Here is a 26,844-nt window from a genome sequence, read left to right as displayed (position 1 = left end):
ACTGAAGTTAAAAGTTTAAAAGTTTTATTGTTATTACTAAATAAAACACAATGATTGTTTGTGTTAACACTGAGTTTTATCGTGAGTATTAATTCACTAAAAGCTGAATAATTCCGTTGATTTGATTTGTGATAACACTTTCAGAGGAAAATCACACAGTTATAAACAATATCCAATAAAAATATCTCACTTTTGTGCACTAAAACTATATTTACATTAATGATTTTTGCGCATCCAATGTTTACTTTTGTGACGTTGACGTATCTTTTTACACATGAATAATATGGTCAATGTATTTTTACGCTTACGTGGAATCTGTTTTGCGTTATGGCCTTGTTATCTGGGGCAATAGTACCGATATAACAAGAGCATTTCTGGCTCAAAAGAGATGTATACGGGCCTTATGTGGTATGAGATCGGATCAGTCCTGTAAGCCGATATTTAAAAAACTTTGTCTGCTGCCATTGCCATCTCTTTACATTTATGATATGTGCGTGTTTGTGACTAAGCATATGTATCTTTATAAAAAGGCAAGTGATTTAAATAGCCGTAGTCGCAGAGATCCAAGTAAACTAATTTTAAAAGATAATCCTAGATTAAAAAAATATAATAAAAACTGTCTTTGTATGAGTGTAAAAATATATAATAAGTGCCAACTAAATTAAAAAACTTAGATACTAAATTATTTTTTAAAGAACTTCATAAATGGCTTCAACAGAAATGTTTTTATAGTGTTAAAGAATATCTAAACTCGTAATTAACATTGTCTACTTGCGTCTTAATATTGATTTTGTAATAATGTATGTAATTTTTGTAATGAATATGAATGAATTGTGAAATATTAATTATAATAATGTGAATGAATAACAAATGAATTGATTTTAATAAAATAAAATTAAGAAGACATAATATAAAATGTATATCTAATGTAAAATGTATTTGCATGCCGTTGAATAACGGCTAAACATGCTGAAATAATGTACCTTATTCTTAACACCTATGTATACCATGTTTACTTGCAAATAAACGATTTATTTATTTATTTATTTATTTATGGATGCATGGCACCGGTAAACGGCGGGTTAATCAACCTTAGATGCCGTCAATTATATTTCAACTAAGCGCTTTTGCCTTGCAATTCACAGGACCTTTAAAAAGACCGATAAGACTAATGTACTGTTATGCATCCAGCAATCGTTATTCCAAATCATTTCTGAGATTTGGAATATTGAACTGGTGAAAACAGGCTACGCAATTGAATAATAATAAAGAAAAATTAGGTGGAATCGAAAGTAGATACCATTGTTATTGTTATTATTTATTAAAGTAAACCAATAACACTCATCTTTATTTGACGACTAGCTGTTCCCCGCGGTTTCACCCGCATTGCTCCGCTCCTGTTGGTCTTAGCGTGATGATATTATATTATAGCCTCTTCCTTCCTCGATAAATAGCTATCTAACACCAAAAGAATTTTTCAAATCGGACCAGTAGTTCCTGAGATTAGCGCGTTCAAACAAACAAACAAACTCTTCAGCTTTATAATATTAGTATAGATTTAACTCTATAATATGAAAGTTCGATTACCCGTTTATGCATTTTTATGTTAGGTACTGGAAAACTGTGAATTTGAATTGCTGTAATTAGGTTAATAGGTACATAAATGTATAATAGGTACTCGCATTAAATCAAACACAAGAAAAAACTCAACATAATTATGTTCGTTCTTTAGTTTTTTTGTCTTTTGCCGAACTGACTTGGACAGTATGACCTAAATAAAATGAAATTAATTAAAAACAGCTATAAAATCACCTATAAAGAAATCCTTAACTATGAAATTGTACATTCAGGTGTAAACTGTAAACAAGAAAGGATAGTCGACATCTAAAAAGCACCGATACAAACATTTTCCTTTATTCCAAAGCAAATCCGTCTTCACGTAGACGGGTGTTGTCGTTATCGTTAAGAAAACATGGACGTGCCAAAGAAAAATAAATGTCTTGCTTGCACCTGTACTATCAACACGAAGGCATTCGTGCTATTTTTCTTACCAATAAGTATTCTTTGTTACTAGTAATCTATGTGAATAAACAAAATTTATTTTCCCTCTACTTGTATAATGCAGAACATAGTAAGTATCGATTTATAGATTGAATATTGTTACAATATAATGAAACTATGTGTGTGTTAAATTAAGAGTTCTAAGCATCTAAACTAATTTACCGCTTTTAATGAATTTCAGCCACTTTAGTTAACTCTTAAACGCAATTAATAAAACGATTTATTTTATCGATCATCACAATGAGAAGAATGTTATCAAAGAGTTTTGTTTTGCGGTTAAATTTAATTGTAATAGGTACACTTTTATTGGTTTGAGGTCTGATTATGTGATAAATCAAACAAAAACACATTCTATTTTGCATTCCTTAAATATGTACACATGAACAGGATTTATTTAATGACTTAACAACTGAATATCTTGCTGTAATTATAATAAGGGCCGATTTTTCAATGCTTGGATAAAACCAAGGATAAAACTTATTCGTCGAATAATGTATAAAACTACCATTTTAAAAACGTATTCTAATTGCCCGTATTTGACAGTTTACGTGAAATTTTAATATTATCGTGTAATAATTTATTGGACGGATAAGTTGTTAAAATCGGCCCTAAGAAAATAAACAAATTATATGATAATTGCACCACGTCAGCTCAATTTACAATAAGTATTTATACAAAGATATCGGCTAAGGGTATGTTTGTCTATCAAATCTACTAGACGCTACTCTGGCACGAACCGTTCTGGTAAATATTTGCATCTATTGTGTAAGCTTTCCACATTTATAAACTTGAAATATATAATGTGTTTTTCGGGATATAATGTGTTTTACAAGAAGGTGTACCTAACCGGGTTGATAACTCATTTTCTACGACCTGGGTTTTGTGAATTTTCATAGCTAAAATTAGGTATTCTTATTTAATTTTGCATTTTTATATAACTAACCAGCTGATATAAATTAAAAAGAGGACATAGGTATGTATTAAGTTGTTTGTTACGATAAAGCTGATTTTTAACATTTAAATTATAAAATAATTGCTTTTATTAATCTGTAGAACAGTACTTGCTCTTTATTTATAAGAATGCTTCTAGAATAAAGAAATAACTTACATATTATAATAATATATCTCAATAATGTCGGAAATGAGTTGCATAATCCGCTATAAACAGATAAAAGCCTCATTTACGCTTGAAAATTAAACAAAAAACGCGTCGCAATCTCCAGGCTCTCTAAATAAAAACAATAAAAAGAATCCAACTCATAATCCTCAGTAATAACGGATGGATTAAAACTTTGTGAATGGCCATAGCTGCAAAATACTTAAGCTGGGAAAAGATGCTTTAAAAGTATCAGACATATGAAAATTGAAGACAGAATGACGAAGAAGAAGACAGAAATTTTGCAAGAATTACCTAATTATTTATTACGAAGTATTTCTTAAATGTTCCTTTCCATTTTCACACGTCTTAAACTACCGCTTTAATTTTAGCACGTTTACTGGAAATCCAAGAATTGCAATGAGCGAAAAAATTAAAGAGGAAAGAACGGTAGCGATTTTAATATAACTTTAAATGAAAAACCTAATATCACAGTTTTCTCGTTCCCTAACTTTTAAAAGAACAATTTCTCTACAATAGAATGGCCGCAGGCGAACAACTATGATAAGGTACACATTACAGTCTTCTTATCCAATTGTGTGTACAGGGATTTCATACAACAGCGTAATTTAAATATACACGCAAAAATAGTCCGTGATAGGAGCATATAAAACACGAAACAGAATGTAGCAATAAACAACTTTTTCGGAATAGAATATTACACATGTACCCCGTGTATACACATTAGCATAGCGCCTACTTTTGAATGATAAACGCCTGGCACAGTTCTTGCCTAACATAATGTTGCTGGTCACGATATAAAAATATTTGTTGGTGACATTTTTGTTAGGACTTATTTATTATAACGCTGCTTTTGGTATGATTAGTCTGCGAACTTTTAACGCATTTTATTTTGTGAGAAATAATAAAAATATGCTTGCAAAAATATGGAATAAAAAAAATGGTTACAGAGTTATAATAGGGTAGAAAATTGTATGGAAAACAGTTAAAATCGAAGCTATAATGACGTGAATATTATTCATGAAAAAATGGGGATTCGATGAAAACATGCTTTGAAACAATAACCTCGCTTGAACCGAACACATCCATTGTAACGTATCTCGTGATTTAAATTACAGCTAATGTATTCATTGAGTTGGAAATTTTTCCACCACGTGCAAAAAGTTATTAAAACTTTTCAGTGCTGCTGTTTATGAATAAACTTTGCACAAAGGTTTAACAAATCTAGAACTTATCGCAACCGAGAGCGGTATTAGGCTCTCCACAAACGCATTCAAATGAAATCGTATTGTGCCGGCCAAACACTTTGAAGTCCGGAATATTTAATATCCTCGACCATATTGACTATCCGCTTTAGATGTCTGAGATGTAAGATGGCTTTATTTAGGCTTATTAATAGTGGTTCGATCGTATAACATGCTCCAATGCTTGGATATTCATAACTATATTGAACTTATAGAGCTCGTAGCAAAAATTTACGCCTATAAATATAATATAATGAAATTGCATTTAGTATTATTATTTAAGGCGTGCTTTTATGAGCATCCATCTTAGTATAGAAATAAGTATTTTAATTAAAATCTATTTCTGCATGGTAAAAGTGACAAAAACAGAAAAAGATGACAAATGTAAAGAGACCCTTAGACGAAAACACTAACTTTTGGAAACAAACCACAAACTTTTGCTTTGGTTCGTTTTCTTGTTACATAGTTTTTGTTAAATAAACTTGAAACTTAAATGTGATATTGTAAATGAGTCTGCTTTTGAAAACAAAAAAATATTTAATTAAATCGCTAGATTCGATGGAGGCATAACTGTTTATAATAATACAATAAATGTTTCTTTCTAACTCGCCTCCTTAATTGAAGCCAGACAAAACCTGAAAAAATCAAAAGCATATTCAATAAAAAATAAGTTACTTCACTTTGTGTTTTTTTTTTAATCATATTCGTCTTTCAGATCATTTCTTACAAACGTATGAAAAATTGAATCTCCTTCATTATATTAATGTGCATGTAGACAGATATTGCTGTTTCTATAAATTCATTCATTGTTGAAATACCTGGTGGGATCACCCTAAAAATGCCGTCTCTATAAAGGGCAGGGTGAATTTTTATGAACGTGACTTCCTAGCTCAGAATTATAATGAGGGCTCTGTAATCCCGAAACTGATTTATTATCGTCTTCCAAATCCTATAAATACAGGTACTTTGCGATTTTCCCGTTACATAGCTTAATATCCGTAAAAATTGTGCCAAATTTTGTATTTTTTTACCCCTAGGTATGGAATTGTGATGTTGGATGGCTCTAACATATATACAGTATTATCTATGGCTCTAACGCTCCTAAACATCAAGACGAATTTGGATTGATTTTGCAAGATGGCTCCAAACTAGTCATACAATACTGCCTAGTAAGACATAATGGTCATAGAATTATATGCCTATTAGTATATCCAAATTATACTGGTTAAATCAATATCGCATATTGTAATGTCACTAATTAGTCCAATTAGCCTTTCAACCGTCGATATTACGGAAAAACTTCGACAAGAGGAATTTGCGAAATGGGGATAGTATTTTTTCTTTGGAAAAGACTGTCAGGTTCACGCGATAACGTGACGTGAGCAGACGAAGCCGCGGGTGAAATTTAGTAAAATATTTGTAAAGACAACAAATAAAATCCATCGTACCCGACCCTAATTTGATGACTCAAGGTTATACAATAACAATACGTTATCACAATTATCAATAACTGAATGATAATAATCAATTGACGTAAATACACTGCGGAATTATAATCTTAATGAGAACGATTTGATTCTGAAACGTCTCAGATATTTCCCCTGTCATAGAAAAGTAAGTGTCCCTCTGAACAGATGTTTCCTTGGTCATAGAAAAGTAAGTCTGAAATATGTAGCTCGTAATTCTGCTTTCAATTTGCGCATAGTTCTAGCAAACAAGATTGTGAACAAAACTAGCGCAGTTGGTCAGTTAGAAGCGTGTAAGCGACCTTGCCGCATTAAATATAGACTGCCGTCAGTTTCTGTCGCCAACAAACCACTGGTCTGGTACAATCGCGCTCATACACCGTTTCTTATCACTGAAAATGGATAGATTACGCCGTAATCACCGAACACATACCGGTGGTGTGTTAAACAAGTGCATAATTGGTGTTGTGTGGTAAAGTGTTGTGTAAAAATGTCTTCAGCGTCTTCCACGTCAGGGAGGAAACGTTAGTATGTTTTAGGCGCATTTCTGGAACTTGATTTATGTTTTTATGTGATGACAATTATGTTTGTGTTGACGTTATTTTTATTTCTTCTAAATTAGTACGAATGTACCTCTTATAATTTATTATTCAAATTAAGAAATATCTATAATTTTGAAAGATTTTTTGTAGCTATTATCTACGAGAATTTTCTATAAAATCGTTTGAAAGTTACATCGCGTTTTCTAACTCAGTTAGCGCGCCCTCGCATAGTGTTAATCGATACTGTGGGAATAATACTGTTACAAAAGTAATCTTTTCAGTAAAATTATATAATTTAATTAATAAAGGTGTTATGTTAAATAATACGAATTAACTGTGTCGTTAACTTCTCTGTGTTTGAAAGTACATTCACATCATTAATGACGTCACGAATACTCAGACAATGGTCATTTTGTTGTGATTGAATATAACTATCATACCTTTTTTAAGTATATATAAGTATAGCATAGTATTATTTTTTATGTAAAATCGAAATTTGTTTTGACAGCAAATTAAAGGGCACTTATTTGTAGACCGAGATATTTTTATGCTCTCTTGAAAATACAAGACTTTTAAATCAGCTTTATAGTTTGAATAAAACATCCTTTTATTAATATGATATATTAATATGAAATAAAATACTTTAATTATAGTTAACTGAAGACCGTCAAGGAAAAGAGCAATGGAGCTACTTGAAAGACAGACATATAACCCACCTTGGAGTTTCCTTGTCAATTCTGCATTTTACGGACTTCATCTGAAACTAATATGTATTTCATTGCATTCTTCTGCATATATACGAGAATGCAATAAGAAATGAACTAAAATAGTTCTCATTGGAATCCTAGTTATTACCAAAGTTGCTGAATATCGTTGCAATTACAGTAAATCCCCGAACACTACTAACGCAATGACTATTTATGGCTATTTTGTAACATATTGCTGCAGTAAAACGATAATATAAATTCCGCGAGGTAATAGTTACCATAGCTAACATATACCAAACCCATTTGAATTTTAATATGAAACTCGTAAATTTACGCTTCATATAGCGGCAATATGTGAACTACGTTAAACAAAGAACATAAATTCATACTTATTCATATAAACGCTACAAATAGTTCTACAAATTCAATGATACTTATTGTGTGTAGCATATTACACATTGTTGGCTCTTCCATGATGAATTTACGGTTATACCTTCAAGATAGTTCAATAAAACTATGTTTGAAGAACTAAATCCCTACATATAAGGCAAGTTTTAGAACAATGTAAAGCAGTTTCGGTGAATAGCAGATGGTCAAGCAGAATCGTAATATAGGACCACAATTAACTAGTGTTACAAAACAATTTTGTAGGCTGAAATTAAATTCGGATACTTGTACTGAATAACGAATGGTTTGTACGCAAACTGTTTATGGTTAAATATAGAAAGTATATTTTCATTGTATTGTTTCTTTAGTAAATTAAATATGTTGGTCTCTATTTCTATAACATTATTTGGTTTTAATTATAGTATGCATTTATAATGCATACATGCATCTAAATTGACGCAATGCTGTGTTATTTATTAATCATTTTTTCTATTTTCCCTTGTGCTTAATCTCACATTAAAGTTCTCTTGAAGGATTTAAAATATTTCAATCTTTCAAGACATTTATTTTCTAACAAAGCGAGCGTATTTACGCTTGATTTAAGGGCAGACTCTTGGCACCTTTACAGGGCTCTTACTTTGAACTATCGAAAATGGCTGTCGTTTATTAAATTCTTAAATACTTTATTCTCTACTTAAAAGTAATTTTCTGTGACTTTAAAGAAAAGCAATATAAAAATATCGATACTTATTATTAAATAATTATAATATGTTAGATATCATTTACTATTTATTCATTGAATTAAATTTACATCTACATTCTACAAGCAAATGTCACTTGTTTTCACTCATCAATCGGTTCGTATTTTCAGTGATTGCGCCTCCGTGTTCGGACGTTGTCTAATCGATTTCCGACCCAACTACCCTCACTCTGTTATTAATCTTATTGGCTAGCTGTAATTTGTTATCAACTACCACAATTATTCAGTTGTATACAATCAAAATACATGTATATTACGTTCGACTTATCCTGTCGTTTTTAGCTATAATTAAAACTAGCTTTCTGTTCCCGTTTTCACTCGCATTTTCTTAAAGTTAACAAATTATACTATAATGATTACGTTTATATTCATAATATTCATTCGAGAACTACGCTATCCATTAGTTTAAACAGAATGAAAGTCGCTACTGTGGTTTTTGAATTTATCGCGGTCAGATAGACTGAAAGGCAGACGCAAAGCTTTGTTATTTAATATAAAGTGATAATGATATTATATAGAAAATGTTGGCTTTAAGATTTAAGAACTATAAACTAAATTTCTTCCAGTGGTTCTCAGCACCCTGCTAGAGACGGACCACTACGAGAGTCTGATCCAGGACCTGACCTGCACGAAATGCAACAAATACATGAAGCCCCCCATTTACCTGTGTGTGGACGGACACAGTACATGCGGGCCGTGCTATGAGAAGAGCTACCAGTGCCATGTTTGCAAGGTAAAGATTATATGGTACCTATACTAGCTGCGCTTCGCGGTTTCACCCACGTAGCTCAGCTGCTTTTGGTCTTAGCGTAATGATATATAGCCTATTTAATAGCCTTCCTTGGTAAATGGGCTATCTTACACCAAGAATTTTTAAAAGTGGACCAGTAGTTCTTGAGATTAGCGCGTTTAAACAAACAAACAAACTCTTCAGCTCAAACATGTCCTTTCTCGAATAAAAATATAGTTTGCACTTTTTACAAAATTTTATATGCAAATCGATTCAGTTGTTTTAGCTGGAAACCGTAACAAACAAAATAACATTGACATTAATTATTATAATATTTAGAGATATGAGTGATGACATGTTTGTCATAGATACAAAGATTCTCCTATACTGTCACCGTATTGGTTCTATTACTATTCTCTATGGCGTAACTTTGTACAAGAGAATAATACAATTTGCACTAATATTCCTATGTCTATACAATTGTCTCGGGAATGGTTACTGACGTCATAGTTAATTCTTGGATTGGAAATAGATATTAAACAATATTATCATCGCTTATAGATAAGAAATATTTCAAAATATAACAGGAACAAATATAAAAAGCACTGTGTTATCAATTATAAACTGATATATTTTATAGTGAAGCACATATTTATATTACTTTTTCTATTTTTATATCTTTCGGGTTAAGAACAGCACAATGAGTTACTTATAAAAAAAAATATTATATTATTATACAAGGAAAATATTCGATATACATAGTTCATTCATGGAAAAAAAGTTCAAAATAAACAAAATAATGCTTAAAGAAGAAAATCAGATAGCTGTAACATACAAATAGCGAAAATTGTATAAATGAGCGAAATTTCAGAACAAATCGATTCGTCCCGCTAAACCAAACAATAGTCCGTTTGTCTTGTTTGGCCTACCGTTGTAAACATTGACGTCATAAATAGCCTGACCTAGTATCGGATAATCTGGATATCCTTCAAATTAATACAGAACTTCCAAACATTGGTGCTATAGCCAAATCTAATTTATTTTAATACATCGATTCGTATGTAGGTTCATCATATTATACACATTACACATTTCACAGACTAGCTGCGGCCTGCGCCCCGCGGTTTCACCCCTGTCTCCGCTCCAATTGGTCTTAGCGTGATGATATTATATAGCTTATAGTCTTCCTCGATAAATGGGCTATCTAACACCGAAATAATTTTTCAAATTGGACCAGTAGTTACTAGGATTAGCGCGTTCAAACAAACAAACAAAATCTTCAACTTTATAATATTAGTATATGTATAGATAATAAAATAATATGTAATAATTTTTAAGCGTTGCAATAACTCCGGTGATGGAAATAGATATATCTTAAATTTTCACACATCTTTACCTAATTCTATTTTTGTTTTTTAAATAAGTTGATCAAAAAGTTCTATCTTAAGTCTGTTTTATTATAAGTATGTTTTATTATATGTTTTAACTTTTAAGCATTCCTTTATATTTTACTTAATGATCTAAGTTTATATTCTACTAGGTTTCCGCCCGCGGCTTCGCTCGCGCAGTCAAAGAAAAACCCGCATAGTTCCCGTTCCCGTGGGATTTCCGGGATTGCGTAATTTTCCCGGGATAAAAAGTAGCTTATGTCCTTTCTCGGGTATCAAAATATACCAAATTTCATGAAAATTGGTTCAGTAGTTTAGGCGTGATTGAGTAACAGACAGACAGACAGAGTTACTTTCGCATTTATAATATTAGTATGGAAAATAATAAAATAATAATATTAAAGTTATACTCTTGAAGAAGTACCCATTGTAATAGTTATTTTTAGCGAATAATTTTGCGACTACGACTTTACTAAATATAGAAATAAATTTATATAGAAATAGATTTGTTTTCATCTAGTTATCTAATTTACTATTGATACGCTATATTAATAAGCTTTCTGTAATTGCCATACAACGTGACCATCTTACTATATTTATTATGTTTAATAATATCTTATTTCGTGAACAAAAGCGAAGTGAGGGCGGCTCGCGCCAATAATAGATATTCTAATAACAATTCTATTATCCTACAACATGCTATGAAACGATATTATGTCTATTATATTAAAATATTGGAAGCCAATTTGTTATCACTTACATAGAATAAAACAAAGTTGCTGTCTGTCTGTCCCTATGTACCTATGCTTTGTTCTTTAAAACTACGCAACGAATTGATGAAGCTTTTTTAATAGAAAGAGCGGTTCGTAATGAGGGATACATATAAATAATTTTTTTTTTCAAAAATTATTACAAAAAAACAAGCAATGAAACAGTAGAATACCCTGTATTGAGAGACTCAATCTCATTCATCGTTACATACATCACGTATAATTACATCCGTGCGAAGCCGGGGCGCATTGCTAGTATCATACACAGTAATCCTTATACCTATTAATCAAATCTATTTATACATTTATTTTTCAGAAAGAGTACGCCCTGATCCGACCGAAAGTTCTGGAGTCTTTAGCGAACAAAGTTCTCTTCCCGTGTACAAACGAAGGCTGCCCGAAACACGCGACTCTTACGATCCTCGAGAAACATGTAGCACATTGCCAATACCGTATTATTAATTGTTTTATGGCTAGAGTTTATGGTAAGTAAATATTTTATTAAACTCACTGATCTAGAATATAATAAGTACATATGATATCAAAAATTAATTTCACTTAGGCACATGTTAATGTTAAAGCATGCACTTGTTATAATTAATTTTGATGTATTGTACTATACAGTTTAAATCCATGAAAGATTTATAAATGACTAGAGGTCCGCCCCGGCTTCGCCCGTGGTACATATTTCGCAATAAAAGGTAGCCTATGTCCTTTCTCGGATATCAAAATATCTCCATACCAAATTTCATGCAAATTGGTTCAGTAGTTAAGGCGTGATTGAGTAACAGACAGACAGACAGAGTTACTTTCGCATTTATAATATTAGTATGGATTATGGCATACCGGGTATTATAGATGTATCCCAGAATGTCAATTCTAAGAAAACTAATAAAAAATAAATAAGCAGGTCAAATAATCTAATCTACAACTAAATAGTGTATACCAAATCATTGATGTACTGATTTCATAACAAAATTACTTATTTGATCCCACGTACACGAATTATCTTCTAGTATAATAATAACCTATAATCGATATTCGTATATATCAAGATAGTAGATATATCTAAGAAACAATTAGATAAGATATACGAATATTTCAAACAATATTGTACATAATATATTTCATTACATAAATATAGTTTTCTTTTAGTTACTAATTACCTACGCCTCTGCATCTCTGGAGTTTATTAATCTTAATAATTAATCTACCAAATATCTGGCCTTTACCTGTTATCTATTCTTTTCTGTGATAATTAGGAACAGACAAATTTATTATCGTGTCAATATTGCATGCAGGCTTACCCTATCTTGATCCGTGTTGGACAATTTCTATTTACTATAATATGTAGGTGAAAAATATATATTCTAGTTGTAAAAACAAACTTCACTTTATCAGAGCATTCAGAGCTAAGCTCTATAATAATATTCAAAAACAATTTATAATAGCAACATTTTTTTTATAATTCTTGAGTTTACGATATGATTAACAAATTACGATAACTCTCCTATTTCTAAGTATTAAAAACTGTCAAACTTAGCACACCTTTTTGTGCACGCATTATAAAAACATGTCTCTATTTATATTCCATAACGTAAAAGTAATATGAATAACCTATATTACACCGATTATACTGATATAAATTTTATATTGTAGAAGGCGAATGTAATTGGGAAGGCCGCGCCGGCGAGTGGATGGACCATTGTTTTGCAGAACATAAGAAAAGAGTCACTGAACTTCCCTTCATTACCGTCAAAGATCAATGGAATGCGAAACGTACAGAACCCGTACTCAACTATTTTTTGTTAAGATGCTATGAGAAGATTTTTAACGTATACCAAATATACGATAAAAAAGGAGGTAAGGTTACACATAAATAAAAAAAATAAATCTTTATTTCACCTTTGTACCAAAATCTATATCAAAAATCAGTTCAGTACCTAAAACCATTTATTATTCAAGGACGGCTGGAACGGTTTTTATGATCTCTGATTTTTTAAATTTGTCTCTGACCTAAATAGAAAAGTTACTATAATATCCAAAAATTATTTATAAAGAAATTCATGAGTTTGTCTAAATCATGTTTTCCTCTGGACTGAGAACATCATCTTTTAATAGGTAACTTTTAGGTTAGAAATGTTCTATAATATGTTTTATACTTATTTATTCATATAATAAATAAAGCTGGATTTAATTTCAGGCCGTATGATGTGGACCGTGCTCGTTAATGATGAGGAAGCTGAGAAATTCTACTTCGAGGTCGATATATTCCTACCAAATCTTCCAAGCAAAAGGATCGTCTATAGGTAAACAAAAAAAATATTAAGAAAAAATATAAGAAGCTCATGAAATCAAGACAACAAATTTATGGCTTAAGCGTCCTTTGTAAATGATATCTTATCTTTGGAAAAGTTTGTTAAAATTTCGGAATCATTTCCTTAGACTTTTAAGGATTCCGTTGGAGAATGGCCAAATTATTTCGGGTCTATCGCGATAAGCCGTCTAACGTATTTTAATTACATTAAATTTTGTTTCAGGCGTCCTTGCAAATGCGAGAAGGACGCTGATTTTCTGGAGCACACGCAAAATGTTTACATTCCTGTCGAAAACATTTTCTCCATGTTGGATGAGAACGAATCGATAAATTTCACTGTACGGATTGGTGAGTGGATTTAGGCAACAAATATTTACGTAAATTATAACCGATTTGTCTTGTTTGTTCAGGGGTATAATTCAGTGAAGCACACATACTAAATCAATAGCCTGGCTTTGTGGCGTACGCCGGTGTGGACTATTAATACGATTAACTCTTCATCTATCTAGCTTTTCTATCCAATAACAAAACAATGCGTGAATTGGAATGGAATATATTCCGATTTTGTTTCAAATACTCGCACATAGTCTGCATCGACGGAGCCAATTTTTGAAAGCAGACTATTATATACGATAAAGCCACACTGCGATTGTTACATAACCCATTCTTAGGTTTTTTCAAGTTCCTTAAAATATAATACTAACGTTTTACATTTATATAAGTTCAATACTGTCAGTCCACTTGTTATAATTAATTACTGTAATGTACTCGCTGTTAATAAAAAATAATTAATAAACGTATTTCAATTTATACGTTTGGAAATATCTGTTCGAAATTCGAAGTAATTTCAGTTCGAAACGCACGGGTACAATAAAAATATACTTCTGTTACAAATTACAATTAATTTATTGATTGTATTCGATAAAGTACAATATTTTTCAGGTGAAGTTGAGAACTTGCCGCTTCTGGACACACCAACAGGTAGTGAGAGCCGCATACTGCTGAATAGCGAAGATGATTATAAAATTGACCACTTAGACGGACATTAGAAAACCTTTAAAAATATTAAGGCCATATTTGTATGGCACATTACATCTTATTGTATTAGTTGCGTAAAACGTACTTCGTAATGCATTCCTAGTTGTCAATCTTGTTATACTTATAATATTATCATTGGGTTTCATTATCTTTCTTGTGGTAGTTAAATATAATAAGATTAATTTACTGACAACTGTAAGAGTAAATTGCACATTTATTGTGTTGTATAAATTAATCTAGCGAAGTACTAATATGCCATGGAGTTATTGAAATATAGAGTAGAATTTTATAATTGTTTTATTAAATTAATTGTGTAATAAAATGACAAGACATAGTTTTTAAGCCATAGATAATTAAAGTAATTTTACTGTAACACTCCTTAACACCATATTATTTGAATTTTAGAGTATTCCAATCCCTTTTATCGTATTCACGAAACACATATCTTTTGCCATTAAAAAAAATAACGTAAAATATAATAAGAATTAATTTATTAACATTTCCATTTCTAAATATTGCTGAATGTTTTATATTACAAAATGTCATGTTACTGTGTGTTTTATTAAAAGTATCCACCCTTGCGAATATTTTCAATAACATGAAATTACGTTTTTTGCCGGTATATTGATATCAAAACCGGATACAATATTGACGTGATTGAGTGATGAACGTAAAACATTATTAGAGATATCAACAACATGCCGCAGAAAATAATTTTAAGATTGCTTCATTGGTTCATATCCTCTGAAGATTCAACATATAGTAAGTAATAAGAAAATTTGCAAATAATTACTTTATGAATAGAGTATTGACTAATGAGCATTAAAATAAATTAAGCTAATTAAATTATATGAAACGTATAGAAACCAAAATTTTAAGATTCTTAACGTAAAACTCATTTGCCTCAAACTCAAAACTCATGTTTTAATTATGTAGCTATAAACTGCTATATTATTCTAATACTAGCCCAGTCTATCAATTACTACAGTTGTCCAGTGTAGACGGGACATTATCGTGGTAACAGAGCGGCAGACTGGTTAAAAGCTGAGATTGCATTTACACAGCGTCAGGGTTGTCACAAATTAGTTTTAAATATGTATTAGTTTACAAATGATACGTCATAATAATCGCTTCGTTACATTTTACTATAAGGATATGCACTGATACTTATTTCGTCAAAATCAGTCCAAAATTTCAGGAATAAACCACTTTTTTATTAACTATTAAAATTATTCACCGTACGTGGTATTACAAATAAAATTTTATATTTCTAGTTCGTAAGTGGATTTAATTTTATAGGACCAATTAATATTTAAAATAGACAACCCTAAGTGTGCTAGCAGCACTGTTGACTTCGAGGCAAACATCAAAGGCATCAGATCACTCTACGTTTTTTCTATGCGATAGAGATACTAGATACTTGAAGCCTTGTGAATATCCTGGATATAATATAACTACTAGTATCTTCAGTATTAACTATTATACTATCTGTGATATAATTAAATTCTAATCATTCTAAACAAGTGTTCATGGACAACACAAAACACTGGTCTATAATAAAATTAAACGGCGGCCATCTTTTATTCTACATCCGTAAAAGACTTTAACCTGGCTCTAAAAGCAAACCATAAATATTAAAGTTTATGACGGAAAATAAATGTATACCTTCTCCTATACGACGTGGCTATAAGCAAAAATAAAATCTCCAAAGACTCCCATTCTACAGATTTTCTAGTTTTTACGCTTCACGACGCAGTTAGGGATAAATGAACTGAAAATTTTCCGCTCATAATAAAAATATATGCTGCTGTCGATCCCGGGTCGAACACAATGAATTCCAAGTATAGGAAATAATAAAGAAAACAAAACACAAAGTAAAAATGATTTTTAATTTATTTTAAAGTATGTTTGCGAAAATAAATTAATTAGGTGCGGTGGGTGAATTTACGTTCAGAGATGTTTTTACCTTTTATGAGACAGGTCATGCATTAACATAAAATGGATGTGATGTGGATGCATAATATATGAATTGTTTTATTTATTTATTATTTACAGTGAATTTTTTTAGCAAAAAGCAAATTTGATATTTTTAACAGCATTCATACGATACCTACGATTTTAAGTTATACCTAATGTAACACTAAACATGAATATAACAGCTTGAATATAGAGCCGCGGAAAGGGAAAATATAAAGTAGGTCAGTTTCCCTAACTATAACTACATTTAAATTCATTAAGAATAATTGATGACTTTGAATCCTATCAACCATTGGCAGCTAATCTTTAATGAGTTAAATTATTCGAGTCTTTATTTAAATCTAATTAATGCTGATATAAGAAAAATTAAGCGAACATTTAAAACCGCAAAAACCGCTCAAGGTTTCATAAAATCGTACTATAAATCAGACCGCCGAATAACGAGAGCATGAAATTTATTACATTAGCTTCCAGTTGCATTTTCAACGCGAAATTATAATCTGGGCAAAACAAATTTATGGGATTGCTATCTTCCGCTTAATAAATTTTATTTTATGCTAATTTAAATGGAGGATAAACGAAACAAAACGAAGCAAGTTATGTCATAGAAATTTAGCGTGTACCTATCTTTAACGTGTAACTGGAAAAGCACTCATCTTGAAAAACGTGTAGAATGTTCTAAAATGCAACTATTGAAACACTACTCATTCAGTTTTTCATAAATAGACACCGCTGAATCATCTAAAGGCTCTTACACTTATACTATTTGCTTTTATAGATTGCATACATTTTTTAATTTTGTTTCTTTTTTTAAATGTCAATTATTCGAATATAAAGAACTTTTCTCCCTTGCATTCTTAGGTCTATTTAAATATTTTTTGTGGGTAGAAGAAATAACAGAAATAGCTCTTTTAATTGAGCATTGATAAAGCATGAAAGAAAATTATGTCTAAAAAAAGAGATTTTATTAAAAGCTATTTTAAATGCGTTTTATTCCACACTTTATTTTATCATTCATCAGTGACATTTTCTTTCTCATTTATTTTTATAATTTCTCTATATGGTTGGATCACTTATAAGAGATATTTTAGTTTTCAAATCATCTATAGGTAGGTTTTAGCAAAATACTCTTAAAACGTACAGAATATGAATACATAGACAAGTTGTATTACAAATATTTTTACTACTTACAAACATTCAACTTAATACAAGTTACACAAACATAAAAACATATCAGTTTTAAAACGTTCTGGAAAATACTTGAAACGAAACATGTGATTGTTTTAACTTTAATCAATCAAAATTAACGATAACGAGTATTGTGTTGATAGCTACAAACATAATTACTGATTCCATTGTTATTAAATAGTGGCCCTTTAAAGATTAAATCAGTAAATATCACTTTGCGTGTTTTGATTTTATTAATTGAAACAGAAGTAAGTTTTAATGGTGATTAAACAATTAAAAAGCTGGCATGTAGGTTATTGTTATAGTTATCATACGTGAAATAAGTCGTGAGTCGAACAAACAAATATGGCAGTTAAATATTCCCATCCCATTATCTAATGCTATAACTTATATGAACTGTTCTTCTATTTTCATTTTAAACACTTTTTACGCATTACATCTAAATTATAATTACAAGATTCCTTACGTAGTCAACGTTTATAAGAAATTGAATAGAATACCAAAATGTGAAAATGTATCATATTTCATATGAACAAAAGCATTTCAACCTGAAGACAGCACATGCCATTTCTTGATGTTCCCCTTTACCGAAAATTAATTTAAACGGAATTAATTCTAACCAAGAACAAACCTTAACTTTACATCACTCTGTTCCTGTAATACGAAGCCACAGTTATGTGTCTTGGATGAAATTAATTTCTCTTTATCGCAGAACTTTCATTATGTTTCCAGAATTTCGAAGACAAGGTCATTTGATACTTTGAATCGTGCCAGCAAATATTTGTATGGGGATCGTGGTCCAATCAGAAATTCGAGTGAATTTTGTAATCAAATTATGGCATCCCGGCGGAGTGATCATTTCTCTCCTCAAAGAATATTTTGAGATGAAGAGAAAGCCAATTAATTAGTAGGACCTTGTTAATTGTCTGTGTTCTTTCCATTTGTAAGGAATGACTTTCACAAGTATTTTTAATTACTGTCGCTTGAATAATAATCACAATCTATTTTTGTGACAAGGAATCATTTTAAAAAGTTCATTCATTTCGATCCATTCACGTTTTGAATACATTATACCTACTTGCTTCCTTAAACCATGAATAGATTTTTTTAAATATTTTTTCATATAGCATTACGTCGAAATCAATGTAAAGTGAAAGATAGCAATGTAGGTGTTCAATGAAATAAACCGCTCTATCATGATAGAGCGAGAGATATTATCACTTTGTATATTGCATTTTCTATTTTTTCACCCATTTTACTATTAAGATCAACCATATAAAATGGGTAAAGTAACCTCACACCTACTACTGAAGAGAACATAATGATTTTTCTTACAAAGCACAAACTTGGATTGAAAAAGTTGAAACTGAAGAAATTGATCTCAAAGTTGAAGGTCAAGTCAGGTTTAACATTGAGGTTTGCAATATAACTATTATCTACTAGCAGTCCGCCCCGGCTTCGCCCGTGGTACATATTTACGTTTTCTCTACATAAAAACTATCCTCGTACATCAAGGAATATAATAAAAAAAGAATTATCGAAATCGGTTCAGCCGTTCTCGAGTTATGCGCTTACCAACACATTTTGCGATTCATTTTTATATATATAAGATTAGTCAGTATAATTAATTGAAACCTTTTTGCTGTATGTAGTGATGTAGAGTGTAGGCTGTAGAAGTAAAATAGAATAAAATAAATTAAATATTTAACACCATAAAAATATTGTTATAGCAATTCTTTAGAAATAAGATATTAGTTACGTATCATTCACACTCATTTCTTAATATAAAACATAAAAGAGATAAAACAAAACCGAAGTTAAAAATATTTAAACGTTTTAGCGATTCACGTACAATTTAAATTTGCATATACATTCGTTCCGTTTTCGAAATGTAAAACAACACAGAAAATATGCTTTGTCCTATTTAAATATTATTTTAACAGGTTAGTCACATCATTTGTAAGCCCCAAAATTAATATTAAATTGAAAATCGCGTAACAAAACGGAACATGTTTTCCGAATGCACGTCTGAAATAAATACAATGCTATCATTTAAAATGGATTTCGGCGCTGACACGTTAAAAAACGCAACATTACATTTCAGCCGTGCAATTGAAAATTTCCATTTCAGTTTGTACCGACAGTTAAGCAATTTAGATCGTATTTCGAATAGTGAAAAATGCTGCTAAATCGCTACATAAAATAAAGCAGAGACCCGCAACCGTGTGACACTCGCATAGAAATTTTAAAGCTGTGCTCTACGAATTGTTTTATGTATCGCTCAGTATGCTGCCTCGTTATTTATGGCGCAGTAACATCTGAAAAATACTATAGGCTGAATTTGCTTATTCTTTTATTGAAACGATTTGAATAAGTGAATTTGATACTATTACGTAAATAGCTCCTATTATAATAACATTATTTAGACTATTGTCAAATGTTAATTATTGCTCTTGTGTTTATGTTTTGCTTTTATAGCACGATTAGTTTACTTTTCCAGATATGTAAAATACTTAGATTGTAGTAGCTATAGCATCATGTCAAAAATTAGTAAAATAAGTATCTAATAACTACCTACAAATATAATGAAAAAGGGCTTTCGACTAAATCCGTCCATCCAATTTCAATTAATGAGCAACAAACATCTGAACGTAAAAACTTTCCTCTTAGTATTATAGGACGTAAAACAAAGGTAAACCCATTTAATCCATCACCCTCTACATCCAAAATATATTGTCCCTAAATCCTGACATAGGTAATTCAAACAATAGAATAGAAACTAGACTTATGAATAAGTAACAGTATTACTGTTGATTCAGGACAATGCTAGTCCCGAGAAGGTGTTTGCTTTTCCTTGCATAGTTGTCGCTGTATTTACCTAACACTAAGTACAGCCCGCGGCGTGGCTCAGTCGACGTCTATGTATGTTGATAACGTAAAGTATTTTGAGATTGCAACACTAAAGGATGCTTGTTTGCTTTGCTTTTGGTACTATTATCGTATATAAAATATTCTCCCACGTCTGAAAAATCTACTATATTTAAACGACTTGAATTCATTCAGAATAATCTCTTTAATAATTATCTTAAAGCACAAATATTGAATTCATTTTAGCTTGCGCAATACTTTCTCGATAACATTTTTTGTAATACTTACAGAATAGAATTCCATAACTTTATATTATAATATTGAAGCTTTTCTATGTAATTGAAATCTAATTGCGATATACCTGACTATACTTTCGACTGTCTATCTTATACTTCACCTAACAACATATTCAACTTAACAATAGCGTTACGTTTTGCGTTATAATCAAAAATTTACTTTATATTTACTACACAAGCTACATAGTACATAGTTCCCAAACGTTAGGAGACACATTCAATACAATTTCAGTAAATCATTTATCAAACTGTCTCACGTCTCGTCACAATGATAACAAGGTCTGCGGCATCCACATCAATTAACAAGGAGACCATTAGTCAAGGATACCATACCGTTGTAGTACAAATTCCTTGGAGTGTATTAGACGCATTTCAATCATTTGACTTATCAATAATGAAAGATTTATTGTTCTAGATTAATGCTATGTAAATGGCTTTAAACCAAATATTATAGGTAACTAGCGGTCCGCCCCGGCTTCGCCCGTGGTACCTACATATGAAAAATAGATGTTGGCCGATTCTCAGACTTACCCGATATGCACAGAAAATTTCATGAGAATCGGTCCACCCGTTTCGGAGGAGTATGCAGACTAACATTGTGACACGAGAATTTTATATATAAGATTATAGTCTAATTCTTGTACTGTAAAAAATATAGGTGTACCTAGTATGTAAATGTAAGGTTTAAATGTAAAGGCAAAATTTTGTTTTCTTCTCTTAACAGTGTCAGTAAATAGAAGCCTATCGGGTAGATACTTACTACGCAAAAATACGGGATTATGTATATCAATATAATACTGGAATAGGATGTCTGAAGGTTTTCCGAAAAATCAATTAGATAAGAACCTATAGTCGATATATTATATTCTCCTAATTAAAAATCGGAAGTATTTGTTTGTATGTTTGTTTGTTTGAACACGCTAATCTCAGGAACTACTGGTCCGATTTGAAAAATTCTTTCGGTGTTAGATAGCCCATTCATCGCTAAGACCAACAGCGGAGCGGAGCGGAGCCACGCGGATGAAATAGCTGAGCGCAGCTAGTATGATATAAATACTGGTTAAGAGAGGTATATTTATAGGAAGTTGACAAATATTTTGAAATCTTATAGTAGGTATATTTAAAATACTGCACATAAAAGAATAATATTTAAACTATGCTGTATATTATTTAGTTCTATATCTACACGACATAACTATTAATACAGTTATTAGTATGTTATTTTCATAACACACCTGACACCTCTTCTTCATATTTAAATTGTCGCAAGTTATTAAGACAGTGGTTTGTTTCCTGAGTAAATCATATGAAACACTTCGCATCTTATATAATACTCCTTCTGTAACTACTGAGCGTAAATCTCGAACATTCCACCCGTTGTTCACTGGAACTTAGTATAAACGTTACACTTCCATTATGCATACGTAGAAAGTTATAATTTAATTATTCTTTAGCACACTTAATGAGTACGCTACAAAACTTTCATTTGGCAAACAGCTTCTTGTTAAGTGATATTCGTATTTAAAATATATAAGTATTATGTTCCCGAACATTTCTCTACAAAATTCTGAATATAAATTGCAAGCCACATTAAGCCCTATTGTGTATATTCCTGAGCTAGTTCTTGAAACAGTGGATGATAAATTGTCATTTTAAATGAAACTCCAGTGGGAATCTCAACTTTAAAATGTTGCATTTTATATACAACTCAGTAAAGGGAATACGGAGTTGGAGAAGGAATGTTGATAAACTTTCCGAATAATTAACATTGTTTTGAATATATTGCATAAATGAATTTGCAGTGTTTTGACCTCTGCGCTTACCTTAACGAATCGTTTTTTTATGTGAATAATTTTAAGTTTTTTAGTTGCATTCTATTTGAGCTTTGGTAAAGAGTATTTTATTATTTCTTAAAGTTTATTTCAACTTATACATACAACTTTTTATATTACTTCTTAAACATTTCAATTTACAGGACTTACATTATAAGCTCATAAAAGTTCAATCTTATTCAGGTCCACGACAAATTTTGCTGTTTCGTCGTGAATTTGGGACGTGCAAATCTCAAAATAAAGTACCTATATTCCGAGCATCCAAAGCACAATGTTCATTCAAATAAATTCAACGTTCAAATTCAAATCATATCTATTGTGTTCTTTCAATATATAGTCACGTTGTCAGTAAATCTGGTCAATATATTAGTTATATCAATAAGTAACAATAATTATTCCTCTTCAAGTAGTGCATCGTGGTTATACACACGGCAAAAGTACACAATTCAATCCTTTGGTGTGCGTGACTAAAAAAATTAAACTATGCCTCTGGGTTGTGAACTATTGTCGTTCCGCATTACAGACAGTCATCCTTTCGCATTTATAATATTAGTCTGGTCTCCATTCTTAAGACTACATAGTCTGTTCCAGCTTTACTTATACGTGGACAGTAGCCGTTAAACCTAGGACCGTTGTTCGGCTTAACATCGGAATGCTTTCAAACCACAAGACAACTATCTACTACTTAGCAATGGATTGCTAATGCTATCTACTACTAAACCAATGGATTGCACGTTCATACAAAAATCGCAACGCGTTATGCAACTGCATAATTCTCTCAAACTCGAGTCACTCTAAAATATGGCATAAAATTAAATTAAAGCGAAAAAGCAAAAACAGTTTCCATTAGTCAGCGTGTAGTTCATTCCTTACACTCGTCACGTTTCCACATATGATGTGGGTATCTAACGAATGTTTTTTCTTTATTCGCCTACTAAGGGTAATTTATTGCCTGTGTAGTTAAGCAAATGTTGACTTAGTGCCTTTTAACACATACACAAGTGGGCCTGTAATGGGAACCGGCGATAAGTATATGGGTCAGGTTATGACCGAAAACATTATGTTTGTGGTTTTTGAAAGATAAATTGGGTGAGATATTCTGGAGCTTTTTTTTCAGTATAGAATTAATATCTATTAACAATATTAAATTTATTTATACAAGTTGTGTAAATGTGTAGGTACATTTATGTGAATGAATTTGAATGGCATTAGTTAAGCAGATAGATAATAGTAAACAAAGTATACCGAATGATATAATCATCTCTCTTATAAGACTTCGAAAAAGAGAAAATATAAAACCTTATCTTTTACTAAACCTTTTTCAGTAAAATAAAAACGCTTTATTCTTACTGAATATTATATAGAATATAAACAGTGACATTATAAGTAAATAGTTCATAAAACTATCGTTAAAGGCGTGTTCTTGGAAACGACTCAATATATTTTGTGTTATAGCCTACTCTATTATCAAATATTTTATTTTTAAAGCCTTTTCCCTCGACGAAATATTTTGTTGATCATTTTATTATTTAGTTCATATTTTATATACTATCTAACTAGGTTAGTAAGAACTAATAAATATTTACAAGTAAATATCAGCATTAATAAAACAGCTAATAAATATTACATAGGTGATAATTTTTCCATTTTCCAGTTAATTTAAAATACATAATGTTTATCAATATATCAAAATGTACAACTGGGTGTGATAACTAAACGTCTATACGATCATGAAAGTTTTCCCAGCTAGTAGAGAAATCGATATCCGAACTCGGTAATATATCCAGCCTATGTCACAGGATTAGAAGGCTCTCGGCAATCCTGCCTTAATCACAGGCAACACCCAAACACTAGCGGATTTGTATTTCCCTATCTCGCAGCTTCACAAATCACTTTATCAAAGGCCAGGTATTCATGACTCTCATAACACAGGGCACTACACTAAAGCCTAGCATTCACTACACGCATCGCAAGCCGAGCAAGTAGCCGTACACATTCGTGGACAAATTCGTCGTCATCTACACACTAAACTAACGAACACTCTTGACTGTAGAAATCGCGAGCCGAAAAGAGCCATGAGCTGCGCACCAACACATACCTACACCCACAGATTTGTCGTCGAACTTGTCGCGAGCGACTAATCCGACGCAACGGTCGGACGCCCCATGAATAGTAGCCATAATACTCGTTTCGTATGAGAACTGTGGCTCGTAAACATTCGTTAACCATTCCTTTGTTCCATCAATTCTGTCCTGACAGAGCGTTTGTCTGCTGTGACTCGACTCTGTGTACCATGTAGGCGTCTAAGTAATTTGTCGCTTGAAAATTAAATTCTTGTTGCAGAGTGCTTTGTGCTATATGATTTAGTACACGCTTTATGTAACGTGTAACATTCATGTTAATGTTTAGCAGTACAGTGCATTTATCTCTTTACATGTCATGATATGCAAAATTTATTTTATTACAATTTATAACAAGCTTTGAATAGGTAACTAGAGTGTGTACTTAAATATATCCCCTAATAATGGAACAACTGCATACATCGAAAATCTTGAAACAAAATTCACAAAGGCGTTTCGACGAGACACTTGACCCAAGCAAATTTCAAACAGTCTAGTACAATATGGTATGAATTCACAATGCTATGCATCTACAAGTGACCGTCCAAGTACCGTATCCAGTTAGAATTGATACCTGATTCCGTTTTGAGCCCTCTAGACCTATGTCTACCGTCGCTTTGTCTTTGAAGCTGTCTATGAATGACGAACTAGGTTGTGAATATTAATTTCGTGAATTTATTGATGCATAAAGTTTTTGCTACATAAATTGTTTTGGGTATGTAATTCCTGGATAAGAATAAAAAATTAAAGGATACAAAAATATTTAAAACATGAAAATTCTCCCAAACAAATGAATTCAGTGTAAAATGTGTAGGACACTTTTATCACATGCTCGTAACATGCTCTATATTTCGCATAAAACCATAAAACTTTTTACATTAATTTAAAAAATACACTATAAGACTGCTATAATAACACACAATTTTAGATTTATACATGTAAATCAAAATAAAAATCATAACCCTATCGTCGCACTTGAGAATCGGATGGCAAAGCAAATTTCCCAACGAATGTCATACGAAGCAGTGCATAGCATGGAAATAATCCAAACGTGCGTAGAATTTCGAAATAATATTGCAGACTTGTATGAATATCTTACTCTACATATCTTGTCTGAATGTCTTGTATGCTTAGCTACTGTTATATTTGTCACATTTTTCACGGCGTTAAATGTATGAAGACGTAGCATTTTAGTGGCTATTCGATAATCAATGATAAGTGGAGCTGAAAGTAGATCGTTGAATATAGAAGTAAGTAGTTCTATATAATATTATGATGTATAAGACATATTATCATTTGTTTTATCTTCCTTTATAAGAATTACTTGATAATTAATTCCATATCATTATAAAAAAATATATTGTGAAAGTATCCTGTCTATAGTAGGTAAAAAATCTATTACCTACTACATAATTAATTTTATACTTTACCGAATACAAAAGCATAAAATTTAATATCAAAATTCATTAACACAACTAAGTTTCCTGAAACCATTCGCAGCCTAATGAATAAATTAAAAGAAATAAATATTTTTCATCTAATATCGAAAACGGATTAAAAGTAAAATAAATACCTCAAGGCAAGAAAAGTAAGAGCTTTTTCAATCACTGCGCAGTTTCTGTTCGCTAATTAAAAAATAAATTAGTTATAAAATATCTCTGTGAAACATAAATCAGCGCTTATTAAAATCGGGTAGCGTTGTTGTCGCTGGCTTAAAATTATTATCAAAGAACCGATTTAAAACTGACTAAAAGAGCCTCATTTACACGATGTAATTCAATTTTCGTGAGCAAATAGATAGTATCAGCATTCGACACAATACCTACCGTTTGAAATAGGATTAGGATGTCTTTGTGTTTCGTGGCAGTGTGAATTTCGGGGCCCTGAAAGTCGTTTGGTGTTTTTAGTTGAATCAATGAATTCGATTATTACTTTTTCAATCATCATTATCGTTAATATGTATTCCACAATTTATGTACAATAATTTCACATTGAAAACATTTGATTGTAAATCAATATCCATTCCCCAAAATGTC

The 26,844-nt window shown here is 31.2% G+C and overlaps 1 protein-coding gene and 1 long non-coding RNA gene across 5 annotated transcripts in view; both read left to right on the top strand.

Annotated features, from left to right (window-relative positions):
- The first annotated feature begins 5,992 nt into the window (after positions 1 to 5,992).
- Positions 5,993 to 14,819, top strand: LOC149484120 (uncharacterized). Of its 4 annotated transcripts, none has more exons than XM_089702060.1 (7): positions 5,993 to 6,078; positions 8,851 to 9,017; positions 11,489 to 11,657; positions 12,832 to 13,035; positions 13,376 to 13,481; positions 13,713 to 13,837; positions 14,432 to 14,819. In XM_089702060.1, coding segments are annotated over exons 1-7 (879 nt in total). In that variant the 5' UTR covers positions 5,993 to 6,077; the 3' UTR covers positions 14,539 to 14,819. The 4 variants fall into 4 exon arrangements, with proteins under 4 accessions (XP_089558186.1, XP_089558188.1, XP_089558187.1 ...); XM_089702062.1 differs by having other exon boundaries at positions 6,018 to 6,036; XM_089702061.1 differs by lacking the exon at positions 5,993 to 6,078 and adding an exon at positions 6,208 to 6,416.
- A 4,324-nt stretch (positions 14,820 to 19,143) lies between these two features.
- Positions 19,144 to 26,844, top strand: part of LOC149484105 (uncharacterized) — a 219,251-nt gene continuing 211,550 nt past the window's right edge. Inside the window, exon 1 of the long non-coding RNA XR_016316384.1 lies at positions 19,144 to 19,310. This is a non-coding gene — a long non-coding RNA (uncharacterized LOC149484105). The remainder of the gene's footprint in view (positions 19,311 to 26,844) is intronic.

This window comes from Colias philodice, chromosome 12 (genome assembly GCF_061535455.1).
Source record: "Colias philodice isolate Cphi_HAF_F1 chromosome 12, ilColPhil1 Martin Lab GWU primary, whole genome shotgun sequence".
NCBI lineage: Eukaryota > Metazoa > Arthropoda > Insecta > Lepidoptera > Pieridae > Colias > Colias philodice.
This window is presented reverse-complemented; position numbering and strand designations above follow the sequence as displayed.

Coding starts and splice junctions, on each gene's coding strand:
- LOC149484120 (XM_089702059.1), top strand. CDS start 6,379: ATGTCTTCAGCGTCTTCCACGTCAGGGAGGAAAC. Junction 11,658..12,831: donor TTTTATGGCTAGAGTTTATG/GTAAGTAAATAT, acceptor TTTATATTGTAG/AAGGCGAATGTAATTGGGAA. Junction 13,482..13,712: donor AGCAAAAGGATCGTCTATAG/GTAAACAAAAAA, acceptor ATTTTGTTTCAG/GCGTCCTTGCAAATGCGAGA.